General features: G+C 37.4%; 1 protein-coding gene across 3 annotated transcripts in view; it reads right to left on the bottom strand.

Moving 5' to 3' along the window:
* Positions 1–18,343, bottom strand: part of zc3h4 (zinc finger CCCH-type containing 4) — a 67,163-nt gene that overhangs the window by 23,400 nt on the left and 25,420 nt on the right. For all 3 annotated transcript variants that reach the window (XM_028797296.2, XM_028797304.2, XM_028797311.2), the window contains exons 8-10: positions 4,813–4,926; positions 4,112–4,223; positions 1,032–1,141 (exon numbers count right to left, since the gene is read on the bottom strand). In XM_028797296.2, coding sequence (XP_028653129.2) covers positions 1,032–1,141; positions 4,112–4,223; positions 4,813–4,926 — 336 coding nt within the window. The remainder of the gene's footprint in view (positions 1–1,031; positions 1,142–4,111; positions 4,224–4,812; positions 4,927–18,343) is intronic.

Here is an 18,343-nt window from a genome sequence, read left to right as displayed (position 1 = left end):
ATTATCACTGCATGCGGCATGACAGCCAGGACGGCGGCCACATGGAAACAATGACCAATTTAATATGGTTACATGAAAACAACAACAATATGAAAACATCACAGAGGCACATGCAGAAGGCACAGCTTTGTAACTATGAAAAATTATGACAATAATGTGCTAACAGATCCCACTACAAACATCTCTCATCATGTACTTAAAGTACAAAATTTCATTAACTCAAACAGACATTACATCCAAACTTTTACAAATATAAGGCAAACTGATGCTGCACAAACAAGATGAAAAACAGAAAAAAATCAAAAAGTAAAGAATAAGCGACAACTATGTTATGATTCCACATCAAATGATATCACTGCTGGGTTCGCTACAATAACAATGGGCAAACACAACCAAAACCAGTTCCAACAAACTTTTCCGCAGTAAAAATGCTGTATCAATAGCCCATTAGAGTCTCTAATCCTCCAAGACATGCTGCCTACATGTTCATAATTCATAATCAAGTTTACCATAATACTATTAGGCATACCCGCTTTCAATAAGCTTTTACTTGAAGACAAGAGGTCCTTGTGTTCAACTACTATCTGTGGCTGGTGAACTGGATCTCTGTTATAAGCAAAAAGAGGTAATGTACATCCTCATGTTTCATTTCAGCCAGTGGGTTATACACAAACAAGTATAAATTAAACAGCTAACAAATAACACCTGAAAACTCATTACATTATGAAAAGAAATAAAAAAAAAACGCTATATTTTGAGACTCTATCCAGCTACAAAGCAGCCCTAATCTACAGGATCTTCCCAAGTGCAAAGTATTAACTAAGTTTAAGAAATTTCAATTAATGGAACTTAAAAATCCCAGCTCCAACCCATCAAGTACATTTTAAACTGAGTAAGAGTCAAGAAGTGAAGCAACATCTACCAACAATTAACATTAAACACATTTCCCTTGTAAAGATAATACACCAATGAACCAAGACACAGAAATGCTTGTAAACGCCAGAAAAAATGAATACACAAGGAATACATACCTTGTCCAATAAATCCTGGGTGTCTTCTGACAAAGGCTCATGGGAGAACATACAGTCATCCCCATTAACACATGATCCAGTGGTATGGAAAAGCTTGCAGGGAAAATCTCGTATAATATGGTTAAAGAAAACAAACTTAAAAGAAATCATATCTAATTTGATAAGTTATCACCATTATTGTCAAGGTATCTGTTTTGACCTTTCCATTTTCATAAAAGCAGAAATATTTAATGATTTTAAACACTAACAAGATGACAAACTGGTTAGCACTGCTGCCTCATGGCTCCACAATTCTAGGTCAACGGAATTCTTAATTTATCTATAGGAGTTTCCTCTAGGTACACTGGCTTCCACTCATATCTGAAGGACATGCAAATTAGGTTAACTACTAAATCTAAGTTGACCCAGTGTTAGAGAGTACAGGTGTGTGCAAGAACACATAATCCTTTAAAATGGTATACTGTTTAGGACTGATTCCTGGGATGCATCTTGTGCTCCTGGGTTTATGAACTAGGCATATTAAAAAACAGATAAAGGCCACAAAAGTCTAGCCACATAAAAACAATTAATAAAGAAATACAAATAATATTACAGTTAAGTGTGTGAGAATGTTACATCCAAATTCAGAAAATGTTTGCTAAATTCATTAATGCATGAACATAAACAAAAACTATGAATAGTTCCATAAATTAAATTCTGAGCTTTAAGGTGTATCAACAACAAAAATAATGCATGACTGCGCAGTAAATACCACACATTTAGTGAAAATCGCACAATTCTATTAAAAATATAAACAAAATCTACTTCCTAGTTATTACTGATAACAAATGGAAAGAGGCAACTGACTGAGGCAGACAGCAAACAGAAAATGTCTTTAAGCTATAGTTAATTGATGTTAACTAGAACAAAAATAGAAAGCCATTTTACATTAAAAACCAGCTCTTGCAAGTTAAGCAAAAATAATACTTTTGGCAGGAACCAACCCTATATTAGCATTTAACAGAGCACATTCACATATATGCTCATCCTCACTAACACTCATAACTGTACAATTGCCATTCAACTTAACTATAGTATATCTCATACAAAAAAGTACTATAAGAACATCCAAATAGAACATATGAAGAACATGTACAATCCATAAACATAGTACCCAAGCCTGGAAATGAGCCTAGCCTCCTGGACCCGTAAGGCAGCCGTACTAACCACTGTGCCAGTATGCTGCCCAAGCAGAGGAGTTTTGTAATTTTTTTTTCTAATAATTATACGGGTTAAAAAATTTTAGTTTATCTTGCAAGTGAGCATATTCAGTGGTTTAACTTAGGGCAGATGTCTTTCTAAATTGCCACTTTGAAACAGTTATAATTTACAAAAATATGATCTAATATACTTATTCGAATCAAAGGTCATCTAGCCAAAATTTGTACAAAATGTATTAAAATGACATAACTTTCAGCATTATACTAACTTAATGATATATATGCCCACCAACACTTTTACATAAAGGTAAAATATAATGGAGATAAAATTGTTTGAAAATGCAAGCTTGATCTAAAAATACCTATTTTGTAGTCAAACGCTCTACAACTGAGCTGCACCCACAGTGAAATTACCAAATTAGATCAAGAACACCTCAGGGTTACCAAATGAGGCACTTTATAGGAAAAGACAGGCTTTGCATTAAGAACTCAACCTCAACAACAAAAGACACGGAACAACTCATTTTTAAATCAAGACATCATTACTATGAAGATGGAGAGAAGGCTAATAAGATTTTAGCTCAATAAATTCACAAGCAGGAAGTTCACAAAGCAATACTAGTAATTACAAACACAGATGGAAACAAAATCATTCACCACAAAAATAAAATGTACACATTTAGAGACTACTATAAGTCCTTATATTCTACTCAGTTTAAAGAAGACAAGGCACAATCTAATGTGTTTTTCAAATAATTACAGATACCACAGTTAGATAATCTCAGTGCAGAGGAATTGAATAAACCTCTGACACTCTCAGAAGTACTAGACGCTATAAATTCACTTCAGAGTGGGAAAGCAGAAGGCCCTGATGGCAACCCTGCCGAATTTAATAAAAAATATTAAAATAAGTTAGCTCCCCTTTAATTAGCGAAATTTATAGAAGCCAGAGACAATAAAATTCTACCTCAAACCTTTTGCCAAACATTAATTACCACATCTTCTAAGAAAAATAAGGACTTGTTACAATGTGCATCATACAGAGCAAACTCACTTCTGAATAATGATTTTAAGATACTCTCCAAAGTTCTAGCTAGAATGATTGAGAAAGTGCTTCCTATGGCAATATCACAAAACCAAAACAGATTTATTAAAGTCAGACACCTAGCTTTCAATCTTTGACACCTATTTAATGTAATATATTCACCCACAAAGTCTAAAATCCCAGAGATCTTATTATCTCTGGATGCAGAAAAAGCATTTGATATGGTTGAATCAAACTACTGTATACCAGTCCAGAAGCTTCCGTTTGTATTAACAACATTATTTCAGACTACTTCAAAACAGAACATGGTACTACACAAGGATGCCCGATGTCACTATTGCTATTTACAATCGCAGTTGAGCCATTGGCTGTTCACTTTCAAAATGCTTCTGAGATAAAGGGGATTTATCAGAGCAGGATTTGAATGGAAAATTTCACTATGTGCAGATGATATGGTGCTATATATATCAGATCCACAAAATACTGTGCATGCAGTTCTAATACCGCTAGAAGAATTTCAAAAGACATCTGGACCCAAAATTAATTTAAATAAAAGTGTTCTTTTTCCAGTGAACTCTCTACCAAATAACATTATATTGGACACCTTCACGTTTATCATCATAGATCAGTTTAAATACCTAGCAGTAAACATCACAAGTAAACATAAAGCTCTTTTTTAACAAAATTTTGCTGTCTGCATGGAAAAACCTAAATAAAAAAGCCTATTTTGCCTATGTTCCTTACCTTGGATTACCTGTTTAATTACAACTAATATTAAAACTTTGTAACTGTTTTATAAGCAGAGATTAATTCTTATGAAAGCACAGAAAGGATATCATGCATGTAAGGACAATTCTCTGCTCGGGCACAGAATCCAGTAATATAAAACTTGCATAATTCTTTCTTCTTCGGTAGCTCAATATCATGGCTGAAGTTGCAATGTTCACCCTAATACACAATGAATAAAAAAAAAAAAAAAAATTTGTACACATAAAAGAGTGATGAAACATATTAATTGTGATGCATATAATATATATACAAACACCTGAGGAGCAGGACCAGTTGGGCAGCAAATCAATTCTTCCTTGTAGGAACAACTAGGTACATTTTCAGTAAAATGCAACATCATATGTGCTACCTGTGAACCACGTAATTAAATTTTACATTGCCAAATGAACTGTTATTGTTATTTTCTGACTCTACCATGGAGTACTGTTACACATGGATAACACCACTGAAACATTTACTTTGACTTGTAAAAAATGTATTATGAACCATGACACAGAACTCTTTATACTATGGAAAATATTTGCGCTCCTTACTTAAAACATTTCCGGGTCAGAGGATATAAACTACAAAAATGTGACAAAAGCTATATGATTCATACATGTAACAAGCAATATTCCAAAGTTATGTATGTGAAATACAAATTGTTTAATAAGACAACTAAATATATATTCCTGATAATAAAGAATAAATCATACGTTAATAAAGCAAAAACTGAGCAGCAGTCAAAATTTGCAGTAATAACTCTCACCCAAGTGCATCGGCCTTCAATGTAGTACTTGCAAATGACTTTGCCCTTCTTATCAGACAGTTGCTGGTGAGACTTATCCTGATCATTCCTACGCTGACCACCTCCTCCGTCATGCTAAAATATGTTTGGAAAAAGGATAATTGAAGTTAAATATATGGAGTCAAGCCAAATATAGGTAGATATGTTTATCTGTATTTTAATGAATTAAAACTTGCTTAAGTGCAACCAGAATCAAGACAACATATTCAGCACTTTAACCAAGGAGTATGCAGACAAAATACTGTATACAGTGGGACAAAAAAATATTTAGTCAGCCAACAATTTTGCAAGTTCTCCCACTTAAAAAGATGAGAAAACCTGTAATTTTCATCATAGGTATACCTCAACTATTAGAGACAAAATGAGAAAAAAAAATTCAGAAAATCACATTGTCTGATTTTTAAAGAATTTATTTGCAAAGTATGGTGGAAAATAAGTATTTGGTCACCTACAAACAAGCAAGATTTCTGGCTCTCACAGACCTGTAACTTCTTCTGTAAGAGGTTCCTCTGTCCTCCACTCGTTACCTGTATTAATGGCACCTGTTTGAACTCGTTATCAATATAAAAGACACCTGTCCACAACCTCAAACAGTCACACTCCAAACTCTATTATGGTGTGAAGAAATCAACTGTGGGAGCAATTATTAGAAAATGGAAGACATACTGATAATCTCCCTCAATCTGGGGCTCCACGCAAGATCTCACCCCGTGGGGTCAAAATGATCACAAGAACGGTGAGCAAAAATCCCAGAACCACACGGGGGGACCTAGTGAATGACCTGCAGAGAGCTGGGACCAAAGTAACAAAGGCTACCATCAGTAAAACACTATGCCGCCAGGGACTCCTGCAGTGCCAGACGTGTCCCCCTGCTTAAGCCAGTACATGTGCAGGCCCGTCTGAAGTTTGCTAGAGAGCATTTGGATGAACCAGAAGAGGATTGGGAGAATGTCATATGGTCAGATGAAAAAAAACTCTACTCATCGTGTTTGGAGGAGAAAGAATGCTGAATTGCATCCAAAGAACACCATACCTACTGTAAAGCATGGGGGTGGAAACATCATGCTTTGGGGCTGTTTTTCTGCAAAGGGACCAGGACGACTGATCCGTGTAAAGGAAAGAATGAATGGGGCCATGTATCGTCAGATTTTGAGTGAAAACCTCCTTCCATCAGCAAGGGCATTGAAGATGAAACATGGCTGGGTCTTTCAGCATGACAATGATCCCAAACACACTGCCCGGGTAATGAAGGAGTAGCTTCGTAAGAAGCATTTCAAGGTCCTGGAGTGGCCTAGCCAGTCTCCAGATCTCAACCCCATAGAAAATCTTTGGAGGGAGTTGAAAGTCCGTGTTGCCCAGCAACAGCCCCAAAGCATCACTGCTCTAGAGGAGATCTGCATGGAGGAATGGGCCAAAATACCAGCAACAGTGTGTGAAAACCTTGTGAAGACTTACAGAAAACGTCTGACCTCTGTCATTGCCAACAAAGGGTATATAACGAAGTATTGAGATGAACTTTTGTTATTGACCAAGTACTTTTTTTCCACCATATTTTGCAAATAAATTCTTCAAAAATCAGACAATGTGATTTTCTGGATTTTTTTTTCTCCTTTGTCTCTCATAGTTGAGGTATACCTATGATGAAAATTACAGGCCTCTCTCATCTTTTTAAGTGGGAGAACTTGCACAATTGGTGACTGACTAAATACTTTTTTGCCCCACTGTATTCATATTTAAACCTTATATACGTTGTGACAGACGACCGGCTATGGACTCCGGTCGTCACCCCCAGGCCGCTAGGAGGAGCCCTCCGGACAGCATATTTGTGCCCCGAGTTCCAGCAGGGCCTCATGGACTTTGTAGTGTTGTGACACAGCCCTGCTGGATACCTTGGGGGCCGCCAGGAGTCGCTGTAGGGGGGCTAGTGGGCTCTGGCATGCCCTATAACCTGGGAGTGCATCTCAGTCACGTGACTGGAAGAAGCGATGTGCTCCCGGGATGAAGAAAAGGACTGTTTGCCCTGACCCGGAAGGAAAACGGACTTGTGGGTTTGGCTTGGAGCCACTTCCGGGTCAGGGGCTATAAAAGGACTCTGGGAAGCCCAGAACACCGAGCTGAGCTGGGAGGTAGGGTGGCAAGTGTCTTGGCGAGGAGGAGAGAGAGAGAGTATTGTTTATTGAGAATAGTTGATTGTGTTTATGAGTGTGGGGAGGAGAGTGCTTGGTGCACTACTGTACGACAACAAAATAAATAGTAGTTGTACTTTTACCTCGTGTCAAGAGTGGTACCTGAGGGTTCGAGAGGTGGACACAAGCCTCATCTGTTACAACGTATTTTATTGTTTCTAAAAAAATCAAACAGCCTAGTATAACAGAAGTGTAACTTTGTTTGACACTTTATCATTCATTACACAAAACAGAAAAATAATGAAATAAAGGTAAGTAATCACAGATATTTTCAATCCAGTGTGTGGAGTAATAACAAGTCAATGGTTAACAGTAATTGATCCATAATTACATAAAAGGCCCACAAGTTATATTATGCACCCAAAACTGGCACAAGGCCAACATGATGCAAGATTATTCACAAAGCTGCTACCTTATGCTTCCAAACTCATCCCAATGCCAAAAAACACTGGTTAAACTGTTAAAGCACCTCTCCTAATGATACCACAATATGCACTTGCCTCTCTGTCAGAGCTAAGAACAGTGGGACCACAAAACTCATTTAAGGTGTAAAATGCTGAAGCAAGACCCACCCTCCACAGTGTTTACACCCCATTATTAGAGACAAAAAAAATAGTTTTAGCAACCCTTTTTAGTGAAAGAAAGCTTGAGTAAAAAGACATGAAACTCATTCACTTGTATAGAAACGGATTTGGGGAAGAAACATTTTAGGTAACAAAAAACAAATACATCTATTTCAACTAGTACAACCTGCAGATTTTGTAATCAATTGTTACAGCACTTTTAACAAACACAAAAAATGTAAACATATATATTAAAAAAAGTCTTAAAAGTGTGCATTGATTAAATTAGTATTTGATACAGACATATTTTTAAGAAACAAAGAAAAGTTATGTCAGCAATTGGCAATGACAGTTTTACTAAGATATGTCAAATGAATACAACTACTTTTTCCATCTTGGAGCAGACTTCTGAAAACTGAGAAATATTATGGCAGGTGCATTATAAAATGCAATTTAAGCCATACCATATTTTCCAGAATATACCCCACATAGATACCATGAAAATTTTGTCTCCTTCCGGTAAAAAAAAACAAAAAAAAAAAAACACATCTCTTTTGGGTGGGGGACACACCTGTATAACCCGCATATTTGTTCTCTTTCACTAGAAAGAATACACATAACCAGAACACCTGAACAAATCAACATGACCACCTGAAATTATTGCACCTTTGGTAACTATTGTGTTGCTCACCATTCTTTTTAGAAATCACAGATGAATTTATGTTGACTGCTGGATTACAATACTTTGTATTTACAGTGAACTCTTTTTTTGTGAAGCGCTGTATTTTCAAAGGGATTTCTTCCAAGACCACCTTTGGATACCAATATCCACAGTTTCTCAATTCCCTTATATAAAAAGACGTAGTATTTGGATATAACCTATGCACATTCTCCCTTATACTTACAATTATCTCTAAATTACTTAAAATATCTAATAATGTAAATTCTACTGTATGTAAATAGATGTTATACTGCATTCTTAATAGTCAGCAAGCAACAGGATACTTTTCAAAAAACAAAAGATTTTTATTTTTTTGTTGAGAGACAGCACTTTATGCTCCCTCCCAGCCTATGAGGGATTGCTTTACCACTTGATAACCTTACCTAAATTTAAACACGGTGCCCTGGCCAACAAGCAACGATTTAAGAATGACCGATTTCAGTTTAACTTTTTGGTTAGTGATTGTTTAGTATTCTGTGAGTGTCTTTCTATTCCAGAATAGGCATATGTCCTTTGTGTTTCGTTTAAGAGCTGCAATACTACTGGAAGTGTAAAGATGGAAACTGATTCCCACCCTGGCAACTGGTAGTGCTCAAAAGTTGAGGCAGGATAGGTAAGCAAGAAAGACCTTCCTTTCAATAAAGGAGGCTATTGCTGATAATGGGTTCGCTCAATCTACAGAGAAGAGCAAGGATGCTTCATGTGAGATGAGACAGCCAACTGAAGAGCAGTGTGAAGGCTCAGAAACTGGCTACCATACAGGAACTGTAAGTTTACTCCTATGGCAGGAGGCTACAGCAGGGTATGCCTACAGATTAGTGCTGGGCAGTATACCGGTTCATACCGAAAACCGTTTTTTATTTTTGTTATGATATGGATTTTTCTTATACCGCAACACCGGTTTAAATTGCCTAAACGATGTTCGGAACGTGGCGCAGCGGGAAACTGTTCAAGTGGGGACCTTTTTCACTGCTACACCGCTAAACACAGAGCTGTTGCACAGGGGCTCTTTTTCACTGATACAATGCTAAATAGGTGTGGTAGTGTAGGTACTGCACGGTGAAAATGGAGAGAGAACATTCCAAAACTGAAGCTGACGATAAAGTTGAACATGATGACACAGAAGAACTTTTGCCGAAAAAAAGGACTCGCGTCCGTTGCCTGGAGATGCTTTGGTTTTAAAAGGTCAGATGTGGACCATTATGTTCAAATGTTTCTATACTACTGGATAATACTGCAAGCCAAGTTGTACTTGTTTTATTTGTTTTCAATAGCCTACATTGTAATGTACCTGGGTACTGTGTAATAGTGTGACATGTTGACTTTATTCTCGACATTTCCACTTTAATCTTGACGCTTATGACAAGAATAAAGTCGACATGTTGACTTTATTCTTGTACTTTGTCATTAAAGTAGAACATCGTAAACTAAACTTCATCGTAGGGGTGGGCGGTATGACCAAAATTCTATATCACGGTATTTTTCTAAATTATCCCGGTTTCACGGTATTCGACGGTATTTTTTTCCCCATGCATGAGTGGATGTTAACCACATTTTCCACTGGAATTACTGGCTAAGAATAAACTATTCCACTGTCAAGAGTATTGTACATTGTACAAAAAAAACATTTTAATGTGCACATAAGTATTAATACAGGTTTGCATTGCCGCATGAAGTGATAGTTTTCAAGGGGGTGGCACTAATGGAGAAGGTATCACATTGCATGACAGATGCAGTCAAACAAATTTGTTGCACTAGGGCTCTTTTTCACTGCTACACCACCAAATAGTGGGCGGTAGTATAGGAATGCTGCGTGGTGAAAATGGACAGAGAGCCTGGAGATACTTTAGTTTTAAAAGGTCAGATGTGTAAATACTGTTTCTATACTACTGGATAATACTGGAAGCCAAGTTGTACTTGTTTTATTTGTTTTCAATACAGTGTAATGTGCCTGGGTACCATGTAATAGTGTGACGACATGTTTTCAAACCCCGTCTTAAGTTATATAGCACATTAAATGCTTTGTGTTAAGTGATTCTTAAACTGACTTCTTCTTGCACTAAGAGGAGGCGCCGTCAGCGAACCCCGCACAGAATACATTCACTTCATGATCTTCCTTCTTCTCTGAACATTTAGAATGCTAAAATAAATACTTAATATAATTTTCATGGTGAAATGCATTAAAGCATGCATTAATCATATGGGAGCACGGCGGCGTGCCTGCCTTGCATTTACATGTTTTTCTGGTGGGTTTACTCGGTGCTTCAGTTTCCTTTCAAAGTCAAGTAGGATGTGGGGTTTTGTTGTGCTATATTGACCCTGCTAGTGTATGTGTTGCTTATATTCAACCTTTGATCTGCTGGCGACTCGTTCAGAGATGGGAGCAACTCTGAATGGATGGCATAATTAAACATGTATAACGAAGATATTTTTAAAGTTCTGAACACTCCGTGGGCTAAGTTTATAACTAGTTTTAATTTCACAAAGACGTTTATCGTGTGGTGATTGGTTATGTGGAGAAAGAAAAAGGATGGATAGGAACTGGGGTTTTAGTACGTCAGATAGAGACAGCACGCGTGCAATAAAGAAAGCCCGCTCAGAAGAACATGCATTGAATTCTGTGTTCGTGTCTCCGACCACCAGATCACAAACCCAACATTTATACGATATTTAAGTTAAACCTGTGCGATACCCATTCATACATCCAGTTTTTTGGAGCCTCGTCATACCTGCGATAAAGTTCTCTACACTGAACATAATAGTGCAACTATCAGTAATAATACTATTATTTATTTTATTGTTATTATTTATTAGTTTAAATATTATGCAGTTTAATGATGATAAAGTTGTTTAAAAAGTCACTTTAATGTGTCAGTGGACAGAGATTGTTAACATTAACAGAAAGTGTAGTTGGTTTACATAAAGTTCTCTACACTGAATATACACCTGGTGACCCCTTACTGCGAGGGAGCAGCACTACTGCCTCACTACCGCGCATGTTTAATAACTGCTTTAATGCATTTCATCATGAAAATGATATCAAGTATTTATCTTAGCATTCTAAATTTTCAGAGAGCAGGAATATCATACAGTGAATGGATTCTGTGCGGTGATCGCTGTCTCCTCTTAGTGTGGAGGAAGTCAGTTTAAGAAGCATAGTGATTAACAACTGGCTCGGGGAACACAACACAAAGCATTTAATGTGCTACATTAACTTATGGCAGGGTTTGAGAAAATCTAGTAAATTAAACAATGATTTTAGGATGAAGTTTAGTTTACGACATTCTACTTTAATTATAAACTATGAGAATAAAGTGGAAATGTCAACTTTATTCCCGACATATAGTTTTTTTTTTTTTTCTTCACCGTGGCCCTAATACGATTCCGTAGAGCTATACCACAAATAGCATTATAAATGCAAGTTGCAGTTTTATTATTTATGCATATAGCTTAGCTTGAAGCAAGGTCCATATTAATGCAGTTTGCCTAAATGATCATTCAGTTGGTAAAGATGTCATCACCAAGATTGCACTTGTTTTATTTTATTTTATTAATTTGGTGAATACTGTGTAATGCACCTGGGCTTGAAGCCTTGAAGTAATAGTGCAACTATCAGTAATAATGCAATTATTTATTTTATTATTATTTATTAATTTAAATGTTATGCAGTTTAATGATGGTAAAGATGTTTAAAAAAAATCACTAACGTGTCAGTGGACAGAGATTGTTAAAATTAACAGAGTGTAGTTGTTTTACAAAAAATATTTACTATTCATTTTCTAAGACATGTTCAGTGCAATACAACTTTTGACAAGCACTTCTGGATATTTTACTAAGTCTAAATGCCTCTTTGGATGGTTGAAAATATGTTGTCAAAATTATAGTTTAAGTTTTTGCAAAATTTGTTCAATAAAAAAGGTTCTATATTTTGACTGCATCTGTCATGCAATGTGATTCCTTCTCTTCATTAGTGCCACCCCCTTGAAAACTATCACTTTATGGGGTCATGCAAGCCTGTATTAATACTTGTGTGCACATTAAAATGTTTTTTTTTGTACAATGTACAATGCTCTTGACAGTGGAATAGGTTATTCTTAGCCAGTAATTGTAGTGGAAAATGTGGTTAACATCCACTCATGCATGGGGAAAAAAAATACCGTCCAATACCGTGAAACCGGGATAATTTAGAAAAATACCGTGATATAGAATTTTGGTCATACTGCCCACCCCTACTACAGATCCCCTTATGCATGTGAATTCAGTGTAGTATTCAGTGCAAGCAAATTCAAGTTTTTCTTTTGTTACTTACTGGATATTCTTTTTTTTTTATATATATACATTTTTGATTTGCAGTTGGTTGAATCCATGGATGTGGAACTCACAGATAAGTTGAGCCAAATGTATTATTATTTTGATTATAATTACTTATTAGCATATGGTAAGAAACAACCAGTTTTAGGGCAGTCTGCAACCAGTTTATTCATTTGAAAACTGCTAACAAACAATCACTGGAAACATTTGCTCAACATCAATGAGTAAAAAGGTGTCTATATAAAGCCTAGTAAACAAAATAAAATTGTAGATTTTCAAAGTTTTCTGATCTGGAGTTGTGGATAACAGACTGTGAGCCTGTACAGTATAAAATGTACTCTTGTATACTTGTATATATCATGTGTTAATTTTTCACTGCAAAGATAATGTATATTTAGATAATCTACAGTGGGTACAGAAAAGAATCACCCCCTTCGAAATATTCCCATTTTTTTGCTTTACAGCCTTAAATGAAAACACACACAAAAAATATTTCTTCCCAGCTTTACTTACTCAATGCAATCTATAACATCCAAGTGAAAGATATCACAGCTACAGTTCAGAAAATTATAACAAAATCAAAAACAAAACATACTGAGATTAAAAAAGGATCACCCCTTACCCCCCACGTCAATATTTTGTTGAAGCACCTTTTGCTTTAATGACAGCCTTGAGTCTGTTGGGATACTTCTCTATCAGCTTTGCACATCTACACTGAGCAATATTTGTCCACTCTTCTTTACAGAACTGTTCAAGTTTGGTCAAATTGGACGGTGGGCGTTGGTGGACTGCTATCTTCAAATCTTTCCACAGATTTTCAATGGGATTTAGGTCTGGGCCACACAAGGACATTCACCTTCAGCCACTGTGTGGTCAACTTTGCTGTGTGCTTCGGGTCGTTGTCGTGTTGAAAGGTGAACATTCTGCCCATCTTCAACTTCCTGGCAGAGGGTAGCAGGTTTTCCTGAAGAATTTTACGGTATTTTGCCCCATCCATTTTTCATTTAACCCTAACAACAGCCCCAGGCCCTGCGACAGAGAAACACCCTCAAAACAGGATGCTGCCACCTCCATGCTTTACTGTAGATATGGTGTGTTGTGGATGGTGAGCTGCATTGGATTTCCGTCAGGTGTACCGTATGGTATTGAGGCGAAATAGTTTGATTTTAGTCTCATCTGACCATAAGACCTTTTTCCACTTGGCATCAGAATCTTCAAGGTGCATTCTGGCAAAGCTCAAACAAGCCTTGATGTAGCCTTTCTTGAGAAGTGGCTTTTTCCTTGCGACCCTCCCAAACAAGCCACAATTGTGGAGCGCTTGTGAAATTGTTGTCACATGTACACTTTTGCCATAAAATCCTGTAACTCCTCCAAAGTGGCCATTGGTCTCTTGGTAGCCTCTCTTACCAGTTTCCACCTTGCTCTTCCATCCAGTTTGGAGGGATGGCCAGATCCAGGGAGGGTCCCAGTAGCACCAAACACTTGCCACTTCTTTATTATGGACTTTACTGTGCTCCTTGGGATTGATAAAGCCTTTGAGATTTTTTTGTATCCATCTCCTGCCCTATGTCTGTCCTCAACTCTATCCCCGAGATCTTTTGAAAGTAGCTTTCCACCCACAGTCAGTTGTTTGCTGTCAGTTGCACTACCAAGCAAGGGAATGCTCCAGAAACAGCAGTTTTTATGCTTCACTAATCACACCGATTACAATTGATCACAGGTGGAAGCCAGTAACCATGGTCTGCAATGGAAATTGTGGTTACTTACACCTGATTGAGTTTACAAATACAGTGGAACCTCTAGATACGAGTTTAATTCGTTCCAGCACTGAGCTTGTATAGCGAATTTCTCGTATCTAGAACAAACTTCCCCATTGAAAATAATGGAAATCCAGTTAATCCGTTCTGCACCCCAAATATATTAACATAAAAATCAATTTTCCTAACAAATAACACTGATAAATTATATATACTGTAGTCTACCTTTAATAAATAACACTGGTAAATAATATAACTGATTATTAAAAGAATCAAAACAGGTGTCCAAAGTGCAGTAGAGCATTCAATAAATCTTTAAATAAATAATCCTTAAAACAGTTGTGAAGTGGAGGTTTAAAATACACAAGAATAACAATCCTTTAACACGAGGTTAAAACGTCAAAAGGATGCCGTCTTTAAAAAACAGATGACAATCCCCGGTGCTTCTTTTCTGTTAGCGTCTCACCTGCGGGCTCTGCAACAGGCGAGACACTCTTAATGCAGCTGACCTTCTGTACACCGTCCTGCTTCAGCTGTTTGGCTCGCCTGTTCAGCTCACTGTTCAGCTACTCGCGTAGCCTGCAGTCACTCACTCGCCCTGCCCGCCCGCCCGCCTATGCTCTCTCTCTCTCTCTCTCTCTCTCCTTTTACTTTTTCTCCCCCTTAACCGGCTCGCGCTTCTCTATATATGCGGGGAGGACATGGCAGCTGCAGCCCATCAGCCACAGGAACAATCATGGATGTGGGCAGTTTCCCACCTGTGCACTTAAGTGAGAAACGCAGACACCGCAGATCGCGGCTCGCAATTGCTACCACGCCCCCTCGCTAAGCCGCGAGCTATACCCACAGCCAGGCTCGTGATTCGTTACGCGAACCATTGCTCGTATTTAGATCTGAATTTTTCACTCATACTTTCCTCGTATTTTGAATTTCTCGTATACAGAGGTGATCGTATCTCGAGGTTCCACTGTATTGTTTAGGAGGGAGGTGATCTTTTATTAATCTCAGCATTTCTTGTTTTTTATTTTTTAAAATTCTTCTGAACTGTAGCTGTGATATCTTTCACTTGGATGTTATAAATTGCATTGAGTAAGTAGAGCTGGAAAAAATATTGGTTTGTGTGTTTTCATTTAAGGCTGTAAAGCAAAAAAAAAAAAAATAATAAAGGGAATATTTCGAAGGGGTGATTCTTTTCTATACCCACTGTACATCCTCATACAACACTCACATCCCTTCCATTTACTGCATATAGACCTTTGGAATAAATTCAGGAAAGAACAGTACATTTCCTTCCATTTTAATTTATAAACCACATTAACACTCAAATACTTCACGTATGCAATATTACCGCATTAATTTCTAGAAATAATGCTTTTATTACACTATAGAGATTAAGCATACACCATGCAACCTATTAAAATTGCATGGAACTAAAACATAAAACTGTACATACTAATGCAATCATATAAATCATTTAAATGTCTTTATCTCTCTTTTAAATATTTTTAAACAATTTATGTTATTTGTGCAAGATGTTTATTTCTTAAACTGCTCAGTAGCTGTTCCATATTAATAACAATTTAACCAAAGTTGTTTTGCTTATAGAAAGGAAATATTCTTTGTTTCAAAACACACTGTTGTTCAGTTACAAGAATAAGGAAAGCAGTTTGTGATGAAGTAAGACATGCACAAAAGGAAAACAATTTTATAGTGCACACAGTCTGTGATGATTTAAAGCATTTGTATTTGAGTATATTTTCAAATTACTATTAAATACAAAATAAATTATTTTAACCCAAGACCAATCTATCATCAAAACGTCTCACAGAATTACTGGCACTTAGCTACCGTAACTGGAAGATATCTTCACTACCCGCTGCAGCAGAAAAGCAAAGAACACTTGTAAAGATCCAACCCACCCCGGCTATGGCATTTTTACTTCTCTGCCTGCTGGCAGGCGCTTCAGAGCCCTGAATGCCTGCACTACCTGACTTAAGAACAGCTATAATCCCAAAGCAATGAGCCTATTAAATGCACTGATCACTGCCCCTTTCTATAAGAGAAACTACCACTGATTGAACTGAACATCTGCACACAGTCATACACTTAACAGACGACTCATGTGGAACTCATGACCATTACACTGACTGTAATCTTCACTGTGACTTCATTTATTATTTATCTATTTATGCTTACCTTTACTTTTACTCTGTTTATATTTGGAACTGTTAATAGTAACTGCATTTCTCATAGTTTAATGTTTACTTAGTTTATTATCTGCTCTTATATACTTTTACGTAAATCATCTATAGACTTGCTCCAAACAATATTTCATTGTATTGTACACTGACAATAAAGATATCTTGCATCATGCATTTAACTGTAAAAATAATTAACTCAAAAACAATGCTTGCTATAATAGGTTTCACAGCTTATAAAGTAAATTTTTCACCATCACATAAAACAATCTGACCTTTCTCAAACACCTTGTGCAGATCTTTCACAGTGTTTAAAATATTGCTTAACTCTTTTAGGGCTAATTTTTTTTTGTTTCTTATCTCCCAGGGCTGAATATTTTTCCAAAAACTAACATTTTTTAAAAAAGAACACAAAGCAATTGTTTAACATATCAAATCAACAAAAAATATTTACTTTTGACAAATGTTACTGTCTTGCATGTTGTATGAGCCTGCATACTATATGATTTCACATACATATCACATACATTTTACACAGCAAAGTCCTGCAAAGTCTGATCTCGCTTAAAGCAGCCAATTTCAGTCAGTGCCACATTGCACTCCTTACAATATGTGTTGCTTTGGTGCCTACTTTTCAATTGTCTGTTGCTGCACTTTCTCACATATGTTGTTAGTGTGTACTGTAGAGAGACAAGTCACCCATTTGCCATCGTGCCATGCCACTGCCACCAAGTTTTCTGCCCGCATGAAAACCGGATTGTCACCTCTTTTCATCTTCTGAAACTTTATGAACTTTATGCATGGCATTATAGCCTGGCTCAGCCCATGGGTTTTGCTTCTGTTTATTACAGAAGTGAATAAAACTTTGCAGCAGCACATACCTATCACCATGCTGCATAACCTGTCCAAAGCCACCAGGGAACAAAGCACGTTTGGACCAATGCTCCCTGAAGTTATATCACCAGTTCTGTCCCATCTCTATTTGTAATGCCACAGCATGCTTCATCTCGTCTTTTGTTGTGGGTTTCCACTTTGAAAAACGAGAATGCGATGCAACCGCAGCCCGCAATTCAAAACATTTCTCTGCCTACCTGTTTGTCTCGTCTGACAGTAGCTGAAAAGCAGCATCAGGAGAGAGCAGCCTGAAGTAGTTCAACAGCTGGTGATCTGTCGCGTCCAGCAGCAAGCCGTGCCTTCTTGTGAAGTCAGGTAGCCAGATCGGCTCCCATGGATCAATTTCTGGGTATTCCTACCATGCGAACCTTGCCGTAGGTGTACCGGCAGCGCAAATGCGCTCAGCTGCCAGCCGACCAACTGGGGCGGCATCGGCTGGACACCGATCGGCTGTTGCCGGCTCCTCAATCTCTTCCTCAATCTCCTGATCACTGTCTATGAAATCCGACTCTGAAAAATCAGAGTCCGACTCCGCGATAATGCGCAAAATGTCATCTGCCGAGTATTTTCTTTTCTTGACTCGCTTCGCTCCCTCGTGAGATGTTGATGCCATTTTGTCTTTGTTTACATTTCGCAACTCACGCACACGCAAGGATCATTTGCTGAGTCAACGAATCTAGCATTCCTCCAAGCACAGAGGGAATGCCTGTGACGTGACAATGAGTTTTGTTGCCATTAACAGCTGATTGTCGCCTTCTATCCCTGGATGTCGACTTTTGTCGACATCCGCCCTCAACCCCTCCTGTCGACAAAAGTCGACATCCGCCCTAAAAGAGTTAAATAACTGATTATGAAACTCAAG

The sequence above is a fragment of the Erpetoichthys calabaricus genome, chromosome 1, assembly GCF_900747795.2.
Source record: "Erpetoichthys calabaricus chromosome 1, fErpCal1.3, whole genome shotgun sequence".
In the NCBI taxonomy this organism is placed as follows: domain Eukaryota; kingdom Metazoa; phylum Chordata; class Cladistia; order Polypteriformes; family Polypteridae; genus Erpetoichthys; species Erpetoichthys calabaricus.
Note: the sequence above shows the minus strand (reverse complement) of the source record. Positions and strands in the feature narration are given on the sequence as shown.